We start from the raw sequence: 21,784 nt of genomic DNA, 5'->3' as shown, positions 1-21,784 counted from the left end.
TTGCTGGGGGAAGTATTAGAATAAATGACAGCAAGTGCAACTATGTGTTTATGCAGTAGTTCCGGATTAATGACTTCATAGTGTAATAATTGATATTTGCTGATATATTAGTTACTTTTTTATTTGTCTCTGGCTAGTTCACAGGTGTTAGGACATTTTGTACACGTCAATTTATTCAACAAATTTAATTATTATTGAGTTACCTGCCAAATGGTAATATGTATTGGTTAAACATCAGCACATACAGTATCAGAACACAAATATTATACATCAATGGATAAAAGTACAGTTGAAGAAGTACACTGGTACAATGGTCCGTAGAACGCGCGTTCTACGGATGTTTGGCCTGAGTCGGCTGCCGTACTGAGGGGGTGTGTGTAAGAGTTTTGACGTAGTTTCGGTCTGTAAGCCGGGAACGGAGTGTGCTGCTGTAGATTCCGGGGGCTCTGGTCACCATGGCGGCGGATCCCGGCCTGGAAATGGCCTCCATGATACCGGCCCTGCGGGAACTGGCCAGGTAAATGGCCGCATTGCGTGCAGGGTCCGGGTGCTGTACCCGGGGTCAGGCATAAGCTATGGTCGATTGCTGCAGGTGACAGCATACTAGGGTATAGGGATGGCAGGCTATGATGAGGCTTGTAGTTCTACAGTGGGTCTTCCTACAGCCCAGCATGACCCTCTCCAGGAGGGACACAATGCTTTGCTCCTTTCCTCTTAATGTATGATTGCCATCACCTGTTTTTTTGAACAGGTTAACTAATAAGAAAGGTGTTTCATCACAGGTAATGGCAATGATACATCAAGTGGAAAGTCCAGGAGCAGAGCATTGTGTCCCTCCTGGAGAGGGTCATGTATGGCGGTATGGGGGTTCCTCTGCCTCATGAGTCAGTGCTGGCGGTGCGTGAGAGAGTGATGCGCACATAGCTTTCACCTATGTGACCTATAAGCCCCGGTGCTCCCTCATTTCCCCACTCACTAAATCATTAGTCGGGGGAGAGTGCCCTGGGAAGAATATCACATTTGGAAAATTAACCCCCACGCTTATTACAGGCTAATAATGTAAGTATTGTGGGCGGAGATGTACTAAGCCTTTGAAAGTGATAACATCAAGAGAGATACAGGGGTCTATTTACTAAGCCTTGGATAGAAGTACCTGCCAAGTTGCTTTTGACTGTAATTTCTCAAGCACAGCCTGTGACATGGCAGGTATATCAGGGTTGCTGACCCTCCCGGAATTACCGGGAGTCTCCAGAAAATCGGGACCCCCTCCCGGAATTGAGTGGGAGCCCCACTGAGCCCCCCGATCGCGGCATTTAAATGCCGCAATCCGTGGGTCTGAGGAGGGGGCGGAGCTAAAATGACACACTCGTGTAATTTTAGCCCCGCCCCCTCCATGGAGATCAGTGGTTTAGACTATTTCCCATAATGGGGACGGGGCTTAATGATGTCACAGTCAAGCCCCGCCCCCCGAACGGGTAATGAAAGTCTACTCTCCGGGCTTCTCCCGGAGAGGAGAATTTGAAAGTCGGCAACCCTGAGGTATATGCTGGTTGGTACTTTAACGCCATCCACTTTATCACCTCTGGCACACACCTATGGATTGGACCCAACACATTGTGGGTGCTAAAAAGCACCCCCAATGTGACACAGATGGGTCCGATCCGATAGATTGAACCTGCAGCAGGTTCAATCTGTAGCGTCCAACCCGATGTGCACGAGATTGGGCCGGATGGGATGTCAAGCACATCCAGTTTGCCCAGATCGGATACGTATGTGCACCTTTAGTACATAGACCCCAAAATAACAGCCACTCACCTCCTAACTGCCATGTTACAGGGTTGAGTGACTGCAACTTTGGAGTCTATTCATTAAGATTTGCGGAAGGTGATAATGCAGTAGTCAGTCAGCTCCGAACTGTCATTTTTGAAACCCAGCCTTCACAAGAGCTGATTTGCTGCTGTATTGTCACATGCCGCTATATCACTTCAGTCTGCTACTTTGGGGTCTATTTGGTAATGGAGAATGCAGTGCACTGTAGAGCGATAAAGTGGCTGGAGATAAAGTGCCAGTGTGGGGCAGATGTATGAACATGGGGGAGAAGGGATCAGGGCACCTTATGTGCACTGGTACAGTGCATCCATGAACATTCATACAGCGAATATTGCAATATTTTCTTAATGCCAAGGGGTAACTGGCCTTACTTTGTCATTATTATTTTAATGTCTTCTGTTGGGAAATATTACCTGATCTGATTTACATTTATGCATATGTCTACACAAGAATCCCTTTTGTTACGGTGCTATTTCTGTTTTAGTGCAAGCTCAGAATGTTATGAAACAGTTGTTCAAAAGCCAAGACAGATACTCTGCCAGTTCATAGACCGGATCCTGACAGATGTAGATGTTGGTAAGTCACATGCACATCAGTATATTATATTGTGGGCTCTATTAGTAATTATGTACATGAAGCAACAATGTATATATACAGAATTTACTTGGATTTTCCTGATGTTGGGCAAGTGACACAGATAACAGAGGGACCATTGTTTTAAGGGCCTACACACCTAGTGACCTGGCAGGTCTAGTGTTCTCTGGTGAGAACACTGGCGATCTGACTAGAATTATACTGCATGTAGTATAAATCTAGACAGGCGATAGTGTTGCACATCGATATCACAATGGCCCCTACACATGGAGCGATTTTGGGTAATTTTCTAAGCAATCTAGTCAGATCACTTAAAAAATTACCCAAAATCGCTCTGTGAGCGGGCACCATTACTTATGGAAATGGGTGTTCTTGATAAGCATGGGAAGCCATTCACTTGATTCTAACAACCAAATAAAAAGGCAGTCTTTGTTTGTTAGAGGAAGGTATTATAACGTATACAGTAATTGTGAGTCCAAAGCTGGGTATACAATTGACGACACGCAAACAATGCAATGTCGAGAATTGTTTTCCTTGAACTCCAGGACCAGCTATGTATATAGTGTGTATTCTTGAATAAAATATAGTCAATGGCCACATCCAGGAGTTTTCTGTTGTTGACAGTACTCATATGCTGCATGTACAGACGACTCGTATTGCTAATGATATATTGCATACACATTGAAAGATTTTAAGATTTTGTTGTAACAAATGGTTGTTATCAGCAAATTTGTTTAAAATGTTGTCTAGTGTGTACCCAGCTTAAATGTGTTTATACACTGCACATTGCACTACCCAAATTGTTCAGTGGTAGTGGAAACATGTACACTCGCAGGCTTGCTTTGCTTGCCACACTTTAAACAACTTTACTGTTCTCAATTTTAGTCAATGTGGATGTCAATGGTGAAAAAATGTAAAAATAGTGTTGTCCTTTTGTACCTGTGGCCTAATGCATGTCTGCCTATTGACTGTTGATTTATAATCCCAAACCCAACTGCTGCATCAAGGGTATTGAAGCTTACATTGGTATCTCTGCTCTTCTGTCAATGTCTGTGTCCTAACTGGTACACACAAGCAGATCATGATGACTGGCCAAACTGAGGGGTAATATGTATGGAGAAGTGATAAAGTGCCTGGTACTTTATCACCGGCCAATCAGCTCCTGACTGTTAAGTTAAAGGCTGGGTTTAAAAAGGGACAGATAGGATCTGATTGGCCGATAATAAAGTACCAGGCATTTTATCACTGCTTCATACAGATGGAGCCCCTCTCAGCCATGCCGCCCGCTCACCATGACGATGTTTTTGGCGCGGACATTCACTCACTCGCTCCCCCCATTCAGATGGGCGGTGGGGCCAGGGTACTTCCCTGCCCATCTACGCCTCAGGGAGGTGGGCAGAGTGAGGGAGACGGGCAGGGAGCGAGGACAGGGCTGCAGCGTTTCTGGGGGAATGGGGCACGTGCATGCCCCCCTTCTAAGCAGATGGCGATAGCTTCGCCAGGAGCCGCTCTAATGAGAGCCGCTCCATCTGTACATCTACCCCTGATTCTCTACCATTCCTATGCAATGCCAATATAATGATGGATTGACAGATAATCGGGGCCTTTACATGAAACCTGATTGGTCCCAAACAAGGGTATTCTTCTTGCAGCCCTCCAAGTTCTGTGGAACCTCACATCTTGGCATGCCCTATACAGTTTTAACATGACTTAATAGCAAAATGATGGTAGAGGATTTTTGCTGGGTCAGGTTATCCCACAGACAGACTTCTCCAACACATGACCTGTTGGGGTTACAGTACTTGAGGGTTGCATTGACACAATAAATGATGCCTCATGCAGACCAATACATTGCATTATAGGCCAACATAAACATGTTTATCATACAGCTACATAAGCAGTATTGTCCTGCAGATACTAGTGCGCTTTCTTTTAATTGTAGTTTGTCATTTTCAATTACCCAGAGCTATAGATCCATCTTTATCGTGTTTAAAGCATTTAGACATACAATGGATATGCGTTATTATAATTGTGGCTGCTAAATTACAAGTTTGGTACAGGGCCCTGACCGAAAGCCTGGAAAGCAAAGGCTTTAATAAAAATCCCACCAGGCTGTAAAACATTCAGTCCAATATACTTAGGATTCTGGCCTCTGCCTCATTGGGATTCATTTCTTTTATTTCGTCATTTTGTTTTCTGTTTAGTGGCTGTGGAGTTATTGAAGAACACTGAATCTCAGCCAAGTTCAGTAATGCTGCTGGACTTCATTCACCACATCATGAAGTCGTCGCCTCGCATGTTTGTGAACTCGGTTACCACCTGTCAGACTAATAAACCTGACTGCAGCTGTATTGGTAGGTTTCCCAATAAAAGGCACTGATGCTGCTTTCACATTGCAAACCTGCTTTCAACCCGTTTTTGTAAACGTTTCTTAAAACGGGTCTAAAGCCAGTTAAACCCCTTTCACATTGCATGTTGTAACTGGTATATTACCATTTCAATACCGTTTTTGTACCATTCACATTCCACCCATTTCACCCATAGAAAACAGTGGAAGTCATTTTAACCCCTTCCCGACATTTGACGTACATTTACGTCATGGTCGGGAAGCACTTCCCGACACATGGCGTAAATGTACGTCATGGATTTAAACTGTCACCGCGTCTATAGACGCGGTGACAGTTTCAACATGTCTGCTGTCCCTGACAGCAGACATGTCCGTGCATGCCCCGGGGGGGCTGCGATGCCGCCCCCCCGTCGGCGATCGCTGTGATTGGCTGTTCAGTGTGAACAGCCATTCACAGCGTTTTCCTGTGTCACCGGCGAATAACGTTCGCCGGTGACACGGGATCAGAGGTGATTGGTGCTGTAAAGTACAGCACCAATCACCGCGGGGTGTAAGGGTGACACTGGTGTCACCCCACCTCACCCCGCCCGCCCCCAAAGGCCGTGATTGGTCCGTCGGACCGACGGACCAATCACAGCCAAGGAGGGAGATTTAAACTAACGGTGACTGCACTGCAGACGCCATTCCGGTCTGGAAAGCGTGCAGTGCGGTCACCGTACCCCCCTGCCGCCATACTGACCAGAAATACTTGCTGCAATACTTACCTGATCGCTGCTGATTGCTTCCTGGATCCTGTGCAATAATTGTGCCATACTGTGATATTGTGCTGCTGCACTGTATTAGTATTAGCTAGATAGATAGAGAGATAGATAGAGATAGATAGAGAGAGATAGATAGAGATAGATAGAGAGAGATAGAGAGAGATAGAGAGAGAGAGATAGAGAGAGATAGAGAGAGATAGAGAGAGAGATAGTGTCAGAGAGTGCTATATTTTGTGCTGCTGCAGTGTGATATAGTTATAGATAGAGAGAGAGAGATAGAGAGAGAGAGATAGAGAGAGAGGCCTACTGACAGAGTGCTATATTTTGTGCTGCTGCAGTGTGATAGTTATAGAGAGATAGAGAGAGATAGAGAGAGAGAGATAGAGAGAGATAGTGACAGATTGTGCTATATATTTTTTATATAACTGACTGCTGCCCCCTCCTTTTGTGCTGATCAGTATAAATTAACTGATCAGTAACTTTTTGGGGGCGCAGGTTTTTTTTTATATATAGATATACCTGTGAGTGCTGCTGCTGCAGTGTCATAGAGTGTTAGATAGTGTTAGATAGTGAGAGATAGAGAGATAGAGAGAGATAGTGATAGAGAGTGCTAAATTTTGTGTCTGCTGTCCCCGCCTTTTGTGCTGATCACTATATCTGAGGTGATCAGCAACTTTTTTGGGGGTACAGAGGTTTTTTTTTTTTTATATATACCTGTCAGTTGCACCAAAGGTTGTGCACCTGCTGCACCTCACTGGTAATCAGTGTCGCATCACTGATCACCTTTTTTTTTTGTGTGTGTGCTGTGGGGTATTTTTTTAATTTTTTTTTTTACACACACTGTGATTTTGTGGGTGTCCTGTGGCCGCTGTGCGCTGATCAGTGACGTACATCACTGATCATCTTTTTCGGCATAGGGTTGATCTATTTTTTTTTTTTTTTTGATCAAATTCCTGTTGCCTTTGAGCGCTGTTCAGTGACAGACGTTACTGACCAACATCTGTGCTCAATTTTTGGCGCAGGACCTTTTTTTTTTTTAACCCCTTCCTTTTTTTTTTTTTTAACCCCTTCATTTTTTTTTTTTTTTAACCCCTTCATTTTTTTTTTTTTTATTGGTATAAAGCATTTTTTTTTTTTTCTGCACCACATACACACTACACACTACATACCCCCCGGATTGAAATAAAGTTTGTGCCCCCCCCTACACTATACACGTGTTGAAACATTTCACTACCGGTAACACAAAAATAAAAATGGCATCCCAAATGTCCTCCCAAATGTCCTCCCAAATGTCCTCCCAATCATCCAGGAGAATGTATTCAGTGGAGGAGGCATATGCCATGCTTGCTTCTGACTCTGACACAGGCAGTGATGCAAGCGGGGAATTTGAAGGATTTGCCTTAAGCTCCTCTTCCTCCTCTGCTGATGAGGGACCCCCTCAAAGACGCCCCCATAGATCAGCTGAGATTCCCCCCCCAATAATTGATCTAGTATGGACCCCACCACCAGACAATTTTGAGCCCCAGGTTCCTGAGTTTTTGGGCATGCCAGGAATCCAATTTGATTCCACAGGTCTCAGAGAAATTGACTTTTTCAAATTATTTTTCTCTGATGATTTTATAAATTTAATGGTGGACCAAACTAATTTATATGCCCAGCAGTTTATTGCTCAAAACCCCACGTCATCATTTGCTAGGTGGACCCCTGTAGATGCAGTAGAGATGATGACGTTTTGGGGTCTGGTGTTTCATATGGGCATAGTAAAAAAGCCAGAAATTAGGCAATATTGGAGTACAGATGTTCTGTACAGTACTCCATTTTACCGTATGGCCATGCCCCGGACTCGATTTGAGACAATTCTTAAATTCATACATTACACCGATAATGCACAGTGCCCACCCAGAGATGATCCCACCTTTGACCGGCTATTCAAAGTCAGGCCGGTCATTGATCATTTCAGTGCCAAATTTGAAGAGGTGTACATCCCTGAAAAATTTATTTGTATCGACGAGTCCCTTATACATTTTAAAGGAAGGGTTAAATTCCGCCAGTACCTTCCCAGTAAGAGGGCAAGGTATGGCATAAAAATGTATAAGCTGTGTGAAAGCACCTCAGGGTACACCCACAGGTTTAGGGTTTATGAAGGGAAGGATTCAAGAATTCAACCGCCAGAATGCCCCCCCTCCCTCGTAGGTGTTAGTGGGAAAATTGTCTGGGATTTAGTGCACCCCTTCCTGGATAAAGGTTATCACTTCTATGTGGATAACTTTTACACTAGCATCCCCCTGTTTAAGGCCCTTGGTTCAAGAGGTACAGCAGCTTGCGGTACTGTGCGCAAGAACCAAAGAGGCCTCCCAAAAACGCACATTGCCCAAGTAATGAGAAGGGGTGAAAGCAGGGGAATATGCACCGAAAATATGTTGTTGGTCAAATATAAGGACAAGAGGGATGTCCTTATACTGACAACAATTCACGGAGACAGTACCACCTCCGTCCCTGTACGAGGTACCAGTACCCACACCTCAAAACCTAATTGTATCCTGGATTACAATAGGTACATGGGCGGAGTGGATCTTTCAGATCAGGTACTGAAGCCGTACAGTGCCCTGCGGAAAACAAAAATCTGGTACAAGAAGGTGGCCGTGTATATCATCCAGATGGCACTGTATAACGCTTACGTGCTATTCCGTTCTACCGGCCAGAGGGGGACATTTATGCACTTTCAAGAGGAAGTCATAAAGGGCCTAATATTTGGGAACCAGCAGGCAGAGGGCCCCAGTACTTCTAGTACTGGCCCCCGTATTGTACCAGGGCAGCATTTTCCTGATGAAATCCCCTCCACTGGAAAAAAGGGCAGGACACAAAAAAGGTGCAAAGTTTGCTATAAAAAGGGAATAAGAAAGCAAACTATTTTCCAGTGTGACACTTGCCCCGACAAACCCGGCCTATGTATAAAGGAGTGTTTTAAATTATACCACACATCTATGGAATATTAGGTTCATAATTTCACCGTGCTTCGGGGGTCTTGCTAATGCCACATAGCACCCACCATTCATTCCACCAGAATCTGAGCCGCAAAATCCAAAAATCACTCCTTCCCTTCTGAGTCCTGCCATGCACCCAACTGGTATTTTTTGGTCACATGTGAGGCATTGCCGTACTCGGGAGATATTGGGGCACAGATTTTGGGGTGCTTTTTCTCCTTCATACCTTCTGAAAATGAAAAATTTTGAGCCAGAACTGCATTTTTGTGTAAAAAATGTAATTTTTCTTTTTCACTGCCCACTTGTATCAAAATTGGTGAAACCCCTGGGGGTTTTAAATGTACACTATACCCCTAGATGAATTCCCTGAGGGGTGTAGTTTTCAAAATGGGGTGACTTGTGGGGGGGTTCCACTGTATTGGTGCTTGGGGGGTCTTGCTAATGCGACATAGCACCCACCAAAATTCCACCAGAATTTGTGCTGCAAACTCCAAATATCACTCCTTCCCTTCTGAGTCCTGCCACTTTTTGGTCACACATGAGGCATTGCCGTACTCGGGAGAAATTGGGGCACAGATTTTGGGGTGCTTTGTCTCCTTCATTCCTTGTGAAAATGAAATATTTTGAGCCAGAACTGCATTTTTGTGTAAAAAAATGTAATTTTTCATTTTCACTGCCCACTTGTATCAAAATTGGTGAAACCCCTGGGGGTTTGAAATGTACACTATACCCCTAGATGAATTCCCTGAGGGGTGTAGTTTGCAAAATGGGGTGACTTGTGGGGGGGTTCCACTGTATTGGTGCAACATAGCACCCACCATTCATTCCACCAGAATCTGTGCTGCAAAATCCAAAAATCACTCCTTCCCTTCTGAGTCCTGCCATGCACCCAACTGGTATTTTTTGGTCACATGTGAGGCATTGCCGTACTCGGGAGAAATTGGGGCACAGATTTTGGGGTGCTTTTTCTCCTTCATACCTTCTGAAAATGAAAAATTTTGAGCCAGAACTGCATTTTTGTGTAAAAAATGTAATTTTTCTTTTTCACTGCCCACTTGTATCAAAATTGGTGAAACCCCTGGGGGTTTTAAATGTACACTATACCCCTAGATGAATTCCCTGAGGGGTGTAGTTTGCAAAATGGGGTCACTTGTGGGGGGGTTCTACTGTATTGGTGCTTGGGGGGTCTTGCTAATGCGACATAGCACCCACCAAAATTCCACCAGAATCTGAGCTGCAAAATCCAAAAATCACTCCTTCCCTTTTGAGTCCTGCCATGCACCCAACTGGTATTTTTTGGTCACATGTGAGGCATTGCCGTACTCGGGAGAAATTGGGGCACAGATTTTGGGGTGCTTTTTCTCCTTCATACCTTCTGAAAATGAAAAATTTTGAGCCAGAACTGCATTTTTGTGTAAAAAATGTAATTTTTCATGTTCACTGCCCACTTGTATCAAAATTGGTGAAACCCCTGGGGGTTTGAAATGTACACTATACCCCTAGATGAATTCCCTGAGGGGTGTAGTTTGCAAAATGGGGTGACTTGTGGGGGGGTTCCACTGTATTGGTGCTTGGGGGGTCTTGCTAATGCGACATAGCACCCACCAAAATTCCACCAGAATCTGAGCCACAAAATCCAAAAATCACTCCTTCCGTTCTGAGTCCTGCCATGCACCCAACTGGTATTTTTTGGTCACATGTGAGGCATTGCCGTACTCGGAAGAAATTGGGGCACATATTTTGGGGTGCTTTTTCTCCTTCATACCTTCTGAAAATGAAAAATTGTGAGCCAGAACTGCATTTTTGTGTAAAAAAATGTAATTTTTCATTTTCACTGCCCACTTGTATCAAAATTGGTGAAACCCCTGGGGGTTTGAAATGTACACTATACCCCTAGATGAATTCCCTGAGGGGTGTACTTTGCAAAATGGGGTGACTTGTGGGGGGGTTCCACTGTATTGGTGCAACATAGCACCCACCATTCATTCCACCAGAATGTGTGCTGCAAAATCCAAAAATCACTCCTTCCGTTCTGAGTCCTGCCATGCACCCAACTGGTATTTTTTGGTCACATGTGAGGCATTGCCGTACTCGGGAGATATTGGGGCACAGATTTTGGGGTGCTTTTTCTCCTTCATACCTTCTGAAAATGAAAAATTTTGAGCCAGAACTGCATTTTTGTGTAAAAAAATGTAATTTTTCATTTTCACTGCCCACTTGTATCAAAATTGGTGAAACCCCTGGGGGTTTGAAATGTACACTATACCCCTAGATGAATTCCCTGAGGGGTGTAGTTTTCAAAATGGGGTGACTTGTGGGGGGGTTCCACTGTATTGGTGCTTGGGGGGTCTTGCTAATGCGACATAGCACCCACCAAAATTCCACCAGAATCTGAGCTGCAAAATCCAAAAATCACTCCTTCCCTTCTGAGTCCTGCCATGCACCCAACTGGTATTTTTTGGTCACATGTGAGGCATTGCCGTACTCGGGAGAAATTGGGGCACAGATTTTGGGGTGCTTTTTCTCCTTCATACCTTCTGAAAATGAAAAATTTTGAGCCAGAACTGCATTTTTGTGTAAAAAATGTAATTTTTCTTTTTCACTGCCCACTTGTATCAAAATTGGTGAAACCCCTGGGGGTTTTAAATGTACACTATACCCCTAGATGAATTCCCTGAGGGGTGTAGTTTTCAAAATGGGGTGACTTGTGGGGGGGTTCCACTGTATTGGTGCTTGGGGGGTCTTGCTAATGCGACATAGCACCCACCAAAATTCCACCAGAATCTGAGCCGCAAAATCCAAAAATCACTCCTTCCGTTCTGAGTCCTGCCATGCACCCAACTGGTATTTTTTGGTCACATGTGAGGCATTGCCGTACTCGGAAGAAATTGGGGCACATATTTTGGGGTGCTTTTTCTCCTTCATACCTTCTGAAAATGAAAAATTGTGAGCCAGAACTGCATTTTTGTGTAAAAAAATGTAATTTTTCATTTTCACTGCCCACTTGTATCAAAATTGGTGAAACCCCTGGGGGTTTGAAATGTACACTATACCCCTAGATGAATTCCCTGAGGGGTGTACTTTGCAAAATGGGGTGACTTGTGGGGGGGTTCCACTGTATTGGTGCAACATAGCACCCACCATTCATTCCACCAGAATCTGTGCTGCAAAATCCAAAAATCACTCCTTCCCTTCTGAGTCCTGCCATGCACCCAACTGGTATTTTTTGGTCACATGTGAGGCATTGCCGTACTCGGGAGAAATTGGGGCACAGATTTTGGGGTGATTTTTCTCCTTCATACCTTCTGAAAATGAAAAATTTTGAGCCAGAACTGCATTTTTGTGTAAAAAAATGTAATTTTTCATTTTCACTGCCCACTTGTATCAAAATTGGTGAAACCCCTGGGGGTTTGAAATGTACACTATACCCCTAGATGAATTCCCTGAGGGGTGTAGTTTTCAAAATGGGGTGACTTGTGGGGGGGTTCCACTGTATTGGTGCAACATAGCACCCACCATTCATTCCACCAGAATCTGTGCTGCAAAATCCAAAAATCACTCCTTCCCTTCTGAGTCCTGCCATGCACCCAACTGGTATTTTTTGGTCACATGTGAGGCATTGCCGTACTCGGGAGAAATTGGGGCACAGATTTTGGGGTGATTTTTCTCCTTCATACCTTCTGAAAATGAAAAATTTTGAGCCAGAACTGCATTTTTGTGTAAAAAAATGTAATTTTTCATTTTCACTGCCCACTTGTATCAAAATTGGTGAAACCCCTGGGGGTTTGAAATGTACACTATACCCCTAGATGAATTCCCTGAGGGGTGTAGTTTTCAAAATGGGGTGACTTGTGGGGGGGTTCCACTGTATTGGTGCTTGGGGGGTCTTGCTAATGCGACATAGCACCCACCAAAATTCCACCAGAATCTGAGCTGCAAAATCCAAAAATCACTCCTTCCCTTTTGAGTCCTGCCATGCACCCAACTGGTATTTTTTGGTCACATGTGAGGCATTGCTGTACTCGGGAGAAATTGGGGCACAGATTTTGGGGTGCTTTTTCTCCTTCATACCTTCTGAAAATGACAAATTTGGAGCCAGAACTGCATTTTTGTGTAAAAAAAATAATTTTTCATTTTCACTGCCCAGTTGTACCACAATTGGTGAAACCCCTGCGGGTTTGAAATGTACACTATACCCCTAGCTGAATTCCCTGAGGGGTGTAGTTTGCAAAATGGGGTCACTTGTGGGGGGGTTCCTAACTTTTAGCATGTTATGGTGCCTAGAAACCTACATGGTGCCTAAAAAATAATCTCATAAAAAGGAGGCTCCAAAATCAAGTAGGTGCTCCTTCTATTATGAAGCCTGTGGTTTGGTCACCGTGCACACTAGGGCCACATATAGGATATTTATGAAAACAAAAGAATTGGGGGAATCAATTTTTAGTCACATTTCTCTAGTAAAATGTACTGTGTTCCTTAGAAAAATGTATTAAAATTGCAAATCTGCAAAAAAAAAGAAATTTTGAAATTTCACCTACACTTTGTTTTAATTCCTGTGAAACACCTAAAGGGTTAACAAACTTCCAAAATGCTGTTTTGAATACTGTGAGGGGTGCAGTTTTTGAAATGGCATCATTTATGGGGGTGTCTCACATACAAGTCCCTCAAAGTCACATCAGAACTGAACTGGTCCCTAAAAAAATCAGTGTTTGAAATTTTCTTGAAAATTTGAGAATTTGCTATTCATATTGTAAGCCTCCTAGTGTCCCAAAAAATTAAAAGGAAGTTGAAATAATGATGTCAACATAAAGTAGACATATGGTCTATGTTAGTTATTCACTATTTTGAGTGGTAAGATTATTTGTCTCACAAGCAGAAAATTTAACATTTTGCAAATCGCTAAATTTTCCATTTTTTCACGATATTTTGGTATTTTTCACAAAAAAACACAGACTGTATCGACGAAAATTTACCACTAACTTGAAGTACAATGTGTCACGAAAAAACAATCTCAAAATCACTGGGATAAGTAAAAGCAAAAAAAAGTTATCCCCACTTAAGTGAGACATGTCAGAATTGAAAAAAAGGGCTCTGTCAGGAAGGCAAAAACAGGCTCTGTCAGGAAGGGGTTAAATGGACATTTCTGGGACACAGGCTCACATATGACGTTTTTACAGCATAAAAAGGAGGGGGTGGGTAAAAATAAAGTAAGGTAGGTACTTGTTTCCTAGCACGGTGCCACCGATTTTAATTGTATGAAATCGGGTCGCAAAAATCGGGTCAATCGCATTGCATACAACCAAATCGCATGCGATACGATTGACCCGATTTTTACGTTGGAATCAATGTTAAATGGCCGTGCTACTTCCGGGTTGGGTACGCTCGCCAAACTATCTAAAATAAAATAACTTAACTCCATGCCAATGTGGATAGTTCATACCCCCACTATCCACGTTGGCATGGAGTCGATTTTAGATAGCGTGGCGAGCGTAGCGAGCCCCGCAAGGGGACTCAGACGAACGGTGCCATGTTGGCGCCGTGAAACTACACAAGTACCCTTTTACTATTTTATATCTTAAATATTGCTAATTTTCTACATTTTATTCAATAAACAAGTTGGTTATGCGGCATACATACGGGACAATTGTAGCCCTATTTCGAAGCGATCACCGATCGCTCTGTGAGTAGGCCTCCCAGTGACGGCGATGCACGGTCCTGCGCATCTGCCATAACTAGGCTAGATTTATACTGCCTGCAGAATAAATCTATTAATTATCGCCAGTAATCTCTCACCAGAGGCCACTGGCCACGCCAGATCCCTCAGCACACATCGCTGGTGCATCGGAGTGTGTTGAGCGATCTGTGCTGAGCAGTATCGCTCAGCACGGAGGCTACGTTAAATATATGTAATCAAGCTGAAAAATAAAATGGGATGATTTAAAAAAAAAAAAAAAACAACACTTTCCATTGCTAATAAATAACTTTAACCTCTGCACTAATAACTTGTAATGGATCATTTGAGGTTTTGCCTGGATTGCTATACATTGTCTTGTTTCACGCCATAATATTGATTTCTATATTTCCTTCAGAGTTTAGCAACTGGATCATCACAAGGCTGTTACGTATTGCTGCCACCCCAAGCTGCAAACCTTTACATAAGAAAATAGCTGGAGTCATCCATTCCCTGCTTTTCCTCTTCAAGAATAAAAGCCCAACTCTGTTCGGTGTCCTTACAAATGATTTACTACATCTCTTTGAGGATCTTATTAACTTGCATGAAGGAAATATAAAACAGCCTACCGAATGGCCGGTCACTGTACACCGGTTTTTATGCAATGCACTGGAAAGCCAGCTGACTCTAAGATCCGCTCCTGTTCAGCTGGTGAACATGCAGCAAGTGGAGCCTCTAGAAACCACTTTGTTAATGGTCTTGACTGACAATGATCATGATATTTCTGCCTTTTATTTCCAAAGACAGAACCTTGCGCTCTGGGGAATCGGCTGTTCTATGTTGGACTATGGAGGGCCGCAGCTTAAGATTCTGGCTCTACATTTCTTAAAAGAGCTCATCCGCTTAGGAGGACCACCAGAACAGCCTGCACATTTTTTCTTCACATTGTTTTTTGGTATGCTATCATATATAACAGAGATGGATTTGGAAGAACAATTGCTTTATGAAACTCCGCTATTAAACTTGGTGAAAGTTTTATTCCCACTGCAGCAGGAGTCTCACATGAGCATTGAACCTGTCTATCTTAACATGCTGCTGAACAAACTCGCAGTCATGTTTGAAGGGGGGATCTTGAAGGATGTTCAGTCTGAAACACTGAGAGAAGCGCTTTGTTATATAGTGCAGTACTTTCTGACTGTGGTGCCTCCAGGCTATGAATCTGCTAAGGAGGTTCGCAACGGCCATGTTTGCTGTGTCACCAAAGCTTTTACCAACCTCCTCGGAGTTCACAGGCAACAAATGGTAAGACAAGTTAATGATGTCCTTTTCTGTCAAGGTCAAGTATAAAAAGTGCACATTCTAAAGATGTTACATCCACTAATGTTCTATGGGCAGAATGTGTTCAAGCTCTGAATTTTATTCCTATTTGCTGTTTCTGCAGTACCTGGTCTCTCCACTATATGCAGCTCTGAGAATAGAAGCTCTGCAGCTGATCCAGCAGCAGCTGCAGCAGGCCACGCCACCATTGTCAAGTACAGAGTCAGAAGGTGGAGGAAGCAGCAGCGATGAGACACGGGAGAAGCGACCACGCTTAAGTTTAAGTGTGAAATCACAGAAGAAACCGGCGCCATCTGTGGTGTAATTATCACAGAATTCTGATTTATTTGTAATATGGATTGTACCAATTATTGGTAGATAGGAAGTAATGTGTTGAACTGTCACCGGGCTACATGTTTTAAGTGGTCTTTCAGTTGATTACAATTCATTAATCATAAATGGTCAACTACATACAGTACAATCCCTACGGGAAAGATAGGCGATATCTCGGTTACTGCACATTGTTTGCATGGGATATTTTAAGTAGAAAACAAACAAACGTCCTTTTCTTTAAATGTTAATGCATTTTAGTTAGATAACTACCATGGATGATTCCCAATAACAGGACCCTGCCAGTGGATATGAAGTCTAAGATTGCACTGTGGAGAGCGATAAACAGGCAGTTCTTAACTCTCCTGCACATCCTGGAAGGAGAAGACGTAGCAGAAGACCGTATCGTCCATACTTTGGAGGGCATTGTAGTGATACTGTATGTGGCTGCTCTTTGCACAGCTCACATTTCCTCAGATAATGCTGTTCTGTAAGTACATTGGATATAAAGTGTTCTATAGACAACCAGTTTTGTATAGATGCCTATAGATGGGTTGGAACGGAATCTATATATACTGCCATATAACACGTGTACTTCGCATGTTGAACCCAGGTCACTACACTGTTTTTTGGTAACAGGGATTCTTTTACAGAGCTATGACCCTGGTTTACCTGGTTTGAAGTGGCAGTGTTAAAGGGATTATAATCTTGATGGTTTCAGAAAAGGATAAGTGCACAACATGTATTATATTTTTTCCATTTTTACTATGTGTGTTTTTATGCTCCTGTTTATGCAAGTAGGTGGCCATTAGAATCCAGTATGTTTTTATTTTTAATACTAAAGGCAAATTTCCCATTTGATTTAATGTAGCCTTCAATTATTATTGAATATAAAGTTAACAACATTGTCTACTGTATGATGCTTCTGTTCATTGCTTTATTCTTGGGGATCGATTCAAATACAAGTGATGCTTCGCCACATATCCACCCTATATGGTACCTGCAGCTGCTAAATTTCCTGTGCATATATATGAGATGTGACGGAATACTAGCGATGTTGCTGACCACCTTGTGTTGTCCAGAAGAGCACAGTGCGGCTATTGCATGTGATTTAGCTCCCCCCGTTAATGTTAAAGTTTTATTGTGTTTTTGTGTATGCAGCATGGATCAGAAGGCCTCAGAGCTGCCCGAATCTACAAGCTCCCAGTTCTCCGATATGAAACCCAAACTCTCCTGGGTTGCCCTCGAAGAAATTGTGAGAGTTCTGAAGATTTGTAGGAAGCTTCTTCATTCAGGATACCAGAACGAGCTAATGGATGTTGTGTTGACAAAGATAGTGAAGATTTTTGATGCTTTACTTTATATACATGGTGAGAGGATATTTTATTTCGTATGGCCTAATGCTTGAAGCTGTTCTAAACTAGTGTTCATTCTAGCACCCTCCATATTTGAAAACCCATGCAGTTCCTCTTCCCTGCCTGGGGTGTCACTGTCTGCTGTAGCGCTTCTAGCACAGTGTGGTCTGTATATCAGCACTGATATGCAAACCAGACCTGTACTAGAAACACCAGAGCAGACAGTGACACCCCAGGCAGGGAAGAGGAACTGCATTGGTTTTCAAATATAGCGATAGCTAGAATGAACACTGTAAACAATTCCACATTGCTAGAAGGGTTTTGTGAAAACAATTAAAATACTTTCCTACTTTATAAGATGAGAAGAACTAGCGACTTTGTCAAATGCATTTGCACTCTGCTAAGTGCATAGGGAAAGTCTTACACAAAGGGTTTTGAGATGTTAGTAGTTTTTTGTTTTTCTTCAGATCATATTCATGAAAGCTTCAGATAATTCATGACTTGAAAATCAAACTGAAACAATTCATAATGTAATCAGCAGGCAGATTGCTTCTATGTGTACTCTTGACTGCACTTCATAAACAATAAACTTGTATAAGCACTTTTTTTCCCATTAATTAATGAAGGTGCTCCGTTTTATGTGTCTGGATAGCATGTATACCTCAAATGAAAAATATTGGACAGTAGTATAAATCCCCTTTATTATAACTTATATAAACAAGCTAAAATGAAAGAAAATAATTTTGCCACCAGACTTAAATGGTTAGAACCTCACATTTTACAGACACTGGACTTTGTCAGCTTTAATGATTTACAATCGACTTTTTTTGTTTTCATATATTGCACGTGGAATTATAAACACCTCTAGCATTATCCAAAGAAATTATACACATCATTACATCTACCAATAAATTAGTGTGTGTGAGAGTGAATACAAGTGAATGCTACACAGTATAATCCTATTCTGTTTACTGCTAGTGAAAAGCACTTTACCTGACCAAATACTTGTGGAATTATGTGGACTGATTTCCTTACCTTGGCTGCACAGTCATTCCAGCCATGCTGCATTCAGGATGTCGGCATTTGACTCTGCACTTGTGACATTAAGCTCTCGGATCCGTGACAGAGTCTGTAAGTAATAAACATTATTTTCTTACTATATATATATAAAGATAATACCAAATGCATATTGATAGTTAAGGGATATTATAATTGGTAAATGTATACTGCTTTGAAAGGCAATTTACATAATGTGCATGATCTACGGGCTGTGACATGTACATTAAAACTTGTATATCTCTGTATTAAGAGCTGGGAAGACTAGCGGATATATCAGATGATTGCCCAAACTGAGACTCTATGGTGAAATTGAATAGGATGAGCGATTCAGAATGTGAAAGAGTTGGTAAGAAATCTCCAGTCTTTTTTAAAGCGGCAATCATTTACACTGCAAAACTAGTTTGATTTTGAAGTGTAAATAATTGCTGCTTTAAAAAAAACCTGGAGATTTCTTAACAAATCTCTCATTTTTTGAATCTCTCATCCTATTGAATTTAACCCTATTAGTATCTTTACGAGGTGAGCAGACGGTACCCACTTTATGCTTCACTTGCTAACAAATGCATTTGAGTTGTACCTGTGCTCATCGAGTAAAGTATCCTGGATGTTTGAATATTTATTTGTTTATTATTTATTAACAGTTTCTTATATAGCGCACACATATACCGCAGCGCTTTATGTAGAGCTTACACTCTACATTCCCTACCACATTTACGCGCACACAGACAGTCTAGGGTTAATTTTTGTTGGAAGCCAATTAACCTACTAGTATATTTTTGGATTGTGGGAGGAAACCGGAGTACCCGGAGTAAACCCATGCAAGCATGGGGAGAATATACAAACTCTGCACAGTTAGAGCCATGGTGGGAATCAAACCCATGACCTCAGCGCTGTGGGGCAGTAATGCTAACCACTACACCGTCCGTGCTGCCCAATACGTGAATATGTGATAGGAACTTAAAATGATGCCTCTATACCGATGAATTATGGGGAGATGGGTGAACACACCTCTGCCAGTAGGTTATCCTCCAGAGAATATACATTAAGTTTTCACCTTTGTTAACATTCCTTTTTTGCGGTTTTAAGGAGTTATCTAATGTTTCCATGATGGGTGTCTGGGATATTTCTGCTGGTAAAGAATGAGCACTAACTCCCACTTTCCTTTGACTTTACCTAAAAAAATAGTTTGCTTGTATTAACGTTATGGGCCAGATGCACTAAGCTTCAAAAAGTGAACACATGGGGATCTTCACATGTGCATCAGCAGACCCCCACCATCGACAGAGGGGCTGAATTCGCTGCTCAGTGAGCAGGACTGAATCGGCCCCACTGTCTCAAAAACATGCCCAGCTCTATAGAGTCGCAATATGGCATGGCGATACTAGAAGGGCTGTCTGACACAACGGGAGGCTAGATGTATGTGGACGCACCCGTTTACTGGCTTTTAACAATAAAGATAATTAAATGATCATGCTGCTAAGTGATGATTTAACTCATGCACCCAGGTTGTCTACTTCGTTGTCACCATTAAGATTGGGTTCTAGAGGGGAAAACCACCATTAAACAGCTATTAGGGGTTTATTCTAGTTCATTCTTTCTGACAAAATCCTTCTTAAGGTGCCCACAGACGCTACAATAATCGAATGCGTTTTGTACTTTTTAAGCACAAATTGCATCTTATGTACAATTATTGGATGGTGTTTATGGGCTTGTGCGATGCGATAAGCCCGATATTGTATGTCTAAAAAAGTACGTGCTGCACGTACTTTTTAGACTACATCTGAAATTTAACATTACAAACATGGGTTCATCACATGCATCTAAGTGCACATCTCATAGCAAGCTGGAAGAAAAATTGTATAGAACCATTGTACAGTCAAAAACGCATAGCACAGTACAATTGTAGCGTCTGTGGGCACCTTTAGATGGACAAAACCATGTGCACTGCAGGGGGGGCAGATGTAACATGTACAGAGAGAATTAGATTTGGGTGAGTTATTTTGTTTCTGTGCAGGGAAAATACTGACTGCTTTATTTTACACTGCAATATAGATCTCACTTTGAAGTAAAACCCCACCCAAATCTAATTCTCTCTGCACAAGTTACATCTGCCCCACCTGCAGTGCACATGGTTTTGTCCATCTAAGAAGGATTTTGTCAGAAAGAATGAACTAGAATAACCCCCTTAGTTTGGAAGAAAGGTACTAATTGTATTTTTTCTGTTCTTATTTTCAGCACCTAAAATTGAGTCCCAATTTGTCTTTCTTCTATCATTATTTCCTAAACTGATAATGCCTGACTGGAGGTCAGCTGTGTATGAATGGTCATTGGAAAGTCCCCAGGAGGTTGTCCGTGCTTCCTGTGTTAAAGGATTTCCGATTTTGAAACACTTTGTTAAACAAGAAACATACTGTCAAATCCCCAAGACTTTGCTGTAAGTATACAGTAGTTGTAGCACTCTCATACAGTGTTCTGCAGCCCTACACAAGCAAGAGGTTTCCATGTCGTGTAAAAATGCGCCTGCTTTTTAAAATATCCATTACTGTCTTTTATTTGAGATGCCTTGTCCTATGCTGTGCAATAATATTTATTTGTAACAATGGGGCATATGTATGAAGCAGTGATAAGGGAGCCCATGGCAACCAATCAGCTGCTCTGTATAAGTTTATTTATGCAAATTATAGATGTTACTTCAGTTCTGATTGGTTGCCATGAGAGCAACTTTTCAACTGGCTTACTTCTCCCTTATTACTGCTTCATACATCTGCTCCCATTATAATTACCAATATAATTGAATCTGCCAAGTTAATGTTTGTGTGTTTAAATAGTGAGTAGTTTCTGGTGAACATTGTATAAAAAAGAAAAAAAAAAACACAATTATGTTCCTCTTTTCTTCATCTGGGGGACACTTCATAACCATGTGGGCTAGTGAGTAATAAAGGGGTCGGCATTATTGAGCGAACGATAACTGGTATATAAGCACTTCCCCCTTTATCCCTCACCAATGTTCATTAAGTGCTGAAAGGAATAGGTCAGCACAGAGTAGCTTGGTATATGTTGTGGGGTTTTTATTGCCTTCCCCCTCATTTATCCCCAGCTCTACACATATGGACCAGGTCTTAGTAAGACCAGCCCTCATGTTTTGGAATTATATTTTTTCAAAGATTGATAAAAACTGCTAAAATCATATAATGTGAGCTTTTTTTATTCCAACAGTATTATTTACCTTTTAGAACCTTATTTTCCAGTCATGTCTGCTCAGTTTTGACCAACTAACTGCTCACAATATTATTCATCAGTATAGACCTATAGGTGGCTGGCTAAACTAAGCACCAGAGCAGCGGCACAAACACATGGCAGTTATTTCTGTTTAAAAAATGTTTAGCAAATTAGCAGTGTTAGAAATTACCAATCAAACCTACTCGCTAGCACTTGCAATGGAAAACAATCCAACATAGAAATGTACGAAGTATCATGTATTGAATATCATTGCTCAAAAGTTGTAGTTAAAATAGCAATAACAGACGTGGACGCCC

At 42.1% G+C, this 21,784-nt stretch overlaps 1 protein-coding gene across 2 annotated transcripts in view; it reads left to right on the top strand.

The window, feature by feature from the left end:
• Positions 1-359: 359 nt before the first annotated feature.
• Positions 360-21,784, top strand: part of ATR (ATR checkpoint kinase) — an 87,304-nt gene continuing 65,879 nt past the window's right edge. For both annotated transcript variants that reach the window (XM_083177990.1, XM_083177989.1), the window contains exons 1-9: positions 360-517; positions 2,315-2,406; positions 4,629-4,778; positions 14,606-15,489; positions 15,629-15,825; positions 16,130-16,324; positions 16,996-17,204; positions 18,168-18,320; positions 20,484-20,682. In XM_083177990.1, coding sequence (XP_083034116.1) covers positions 456-517; positions 2,315-2,406; positions 4,629-4,778; positions 14,606-15,489; positions 15,629-15,825; positions 16,130-16,324; positions 16,996-17,204; positions 18,168-18,320; positions 20,484-20,682 — 2,141 coding nt within the window. In that variant the 5' untranslated portion in view covers positions 360-455. The remainder of the gene's footprint in view (positions 518-2,314; positions 2,407-4,628; positions 4,779-14,605; positions 15,490-15,628; positions 15,826-16,129; positions 16,325-16,995; positions 17,205-18,167; positions 18,321-20,483; positions 20,683-21,784) is intronic.

Source organism: Crinia signifera, chromosome 3 (assembly GCF_055691185.1).
Source record: "Crinia signifera chromosome 3, ASM5569118v1, whole genome shotgun sequence".
Taxonomy (NCBI): domain Eukaryota; kingdom Metazoa; phylum Chordata; class Amphibia; order Anura; family Myobatrachidae; genus Crinia; species Crinia signifera.
This window is presented reverse-complemented; position numbering and strand designations above follow the sequence as displayed.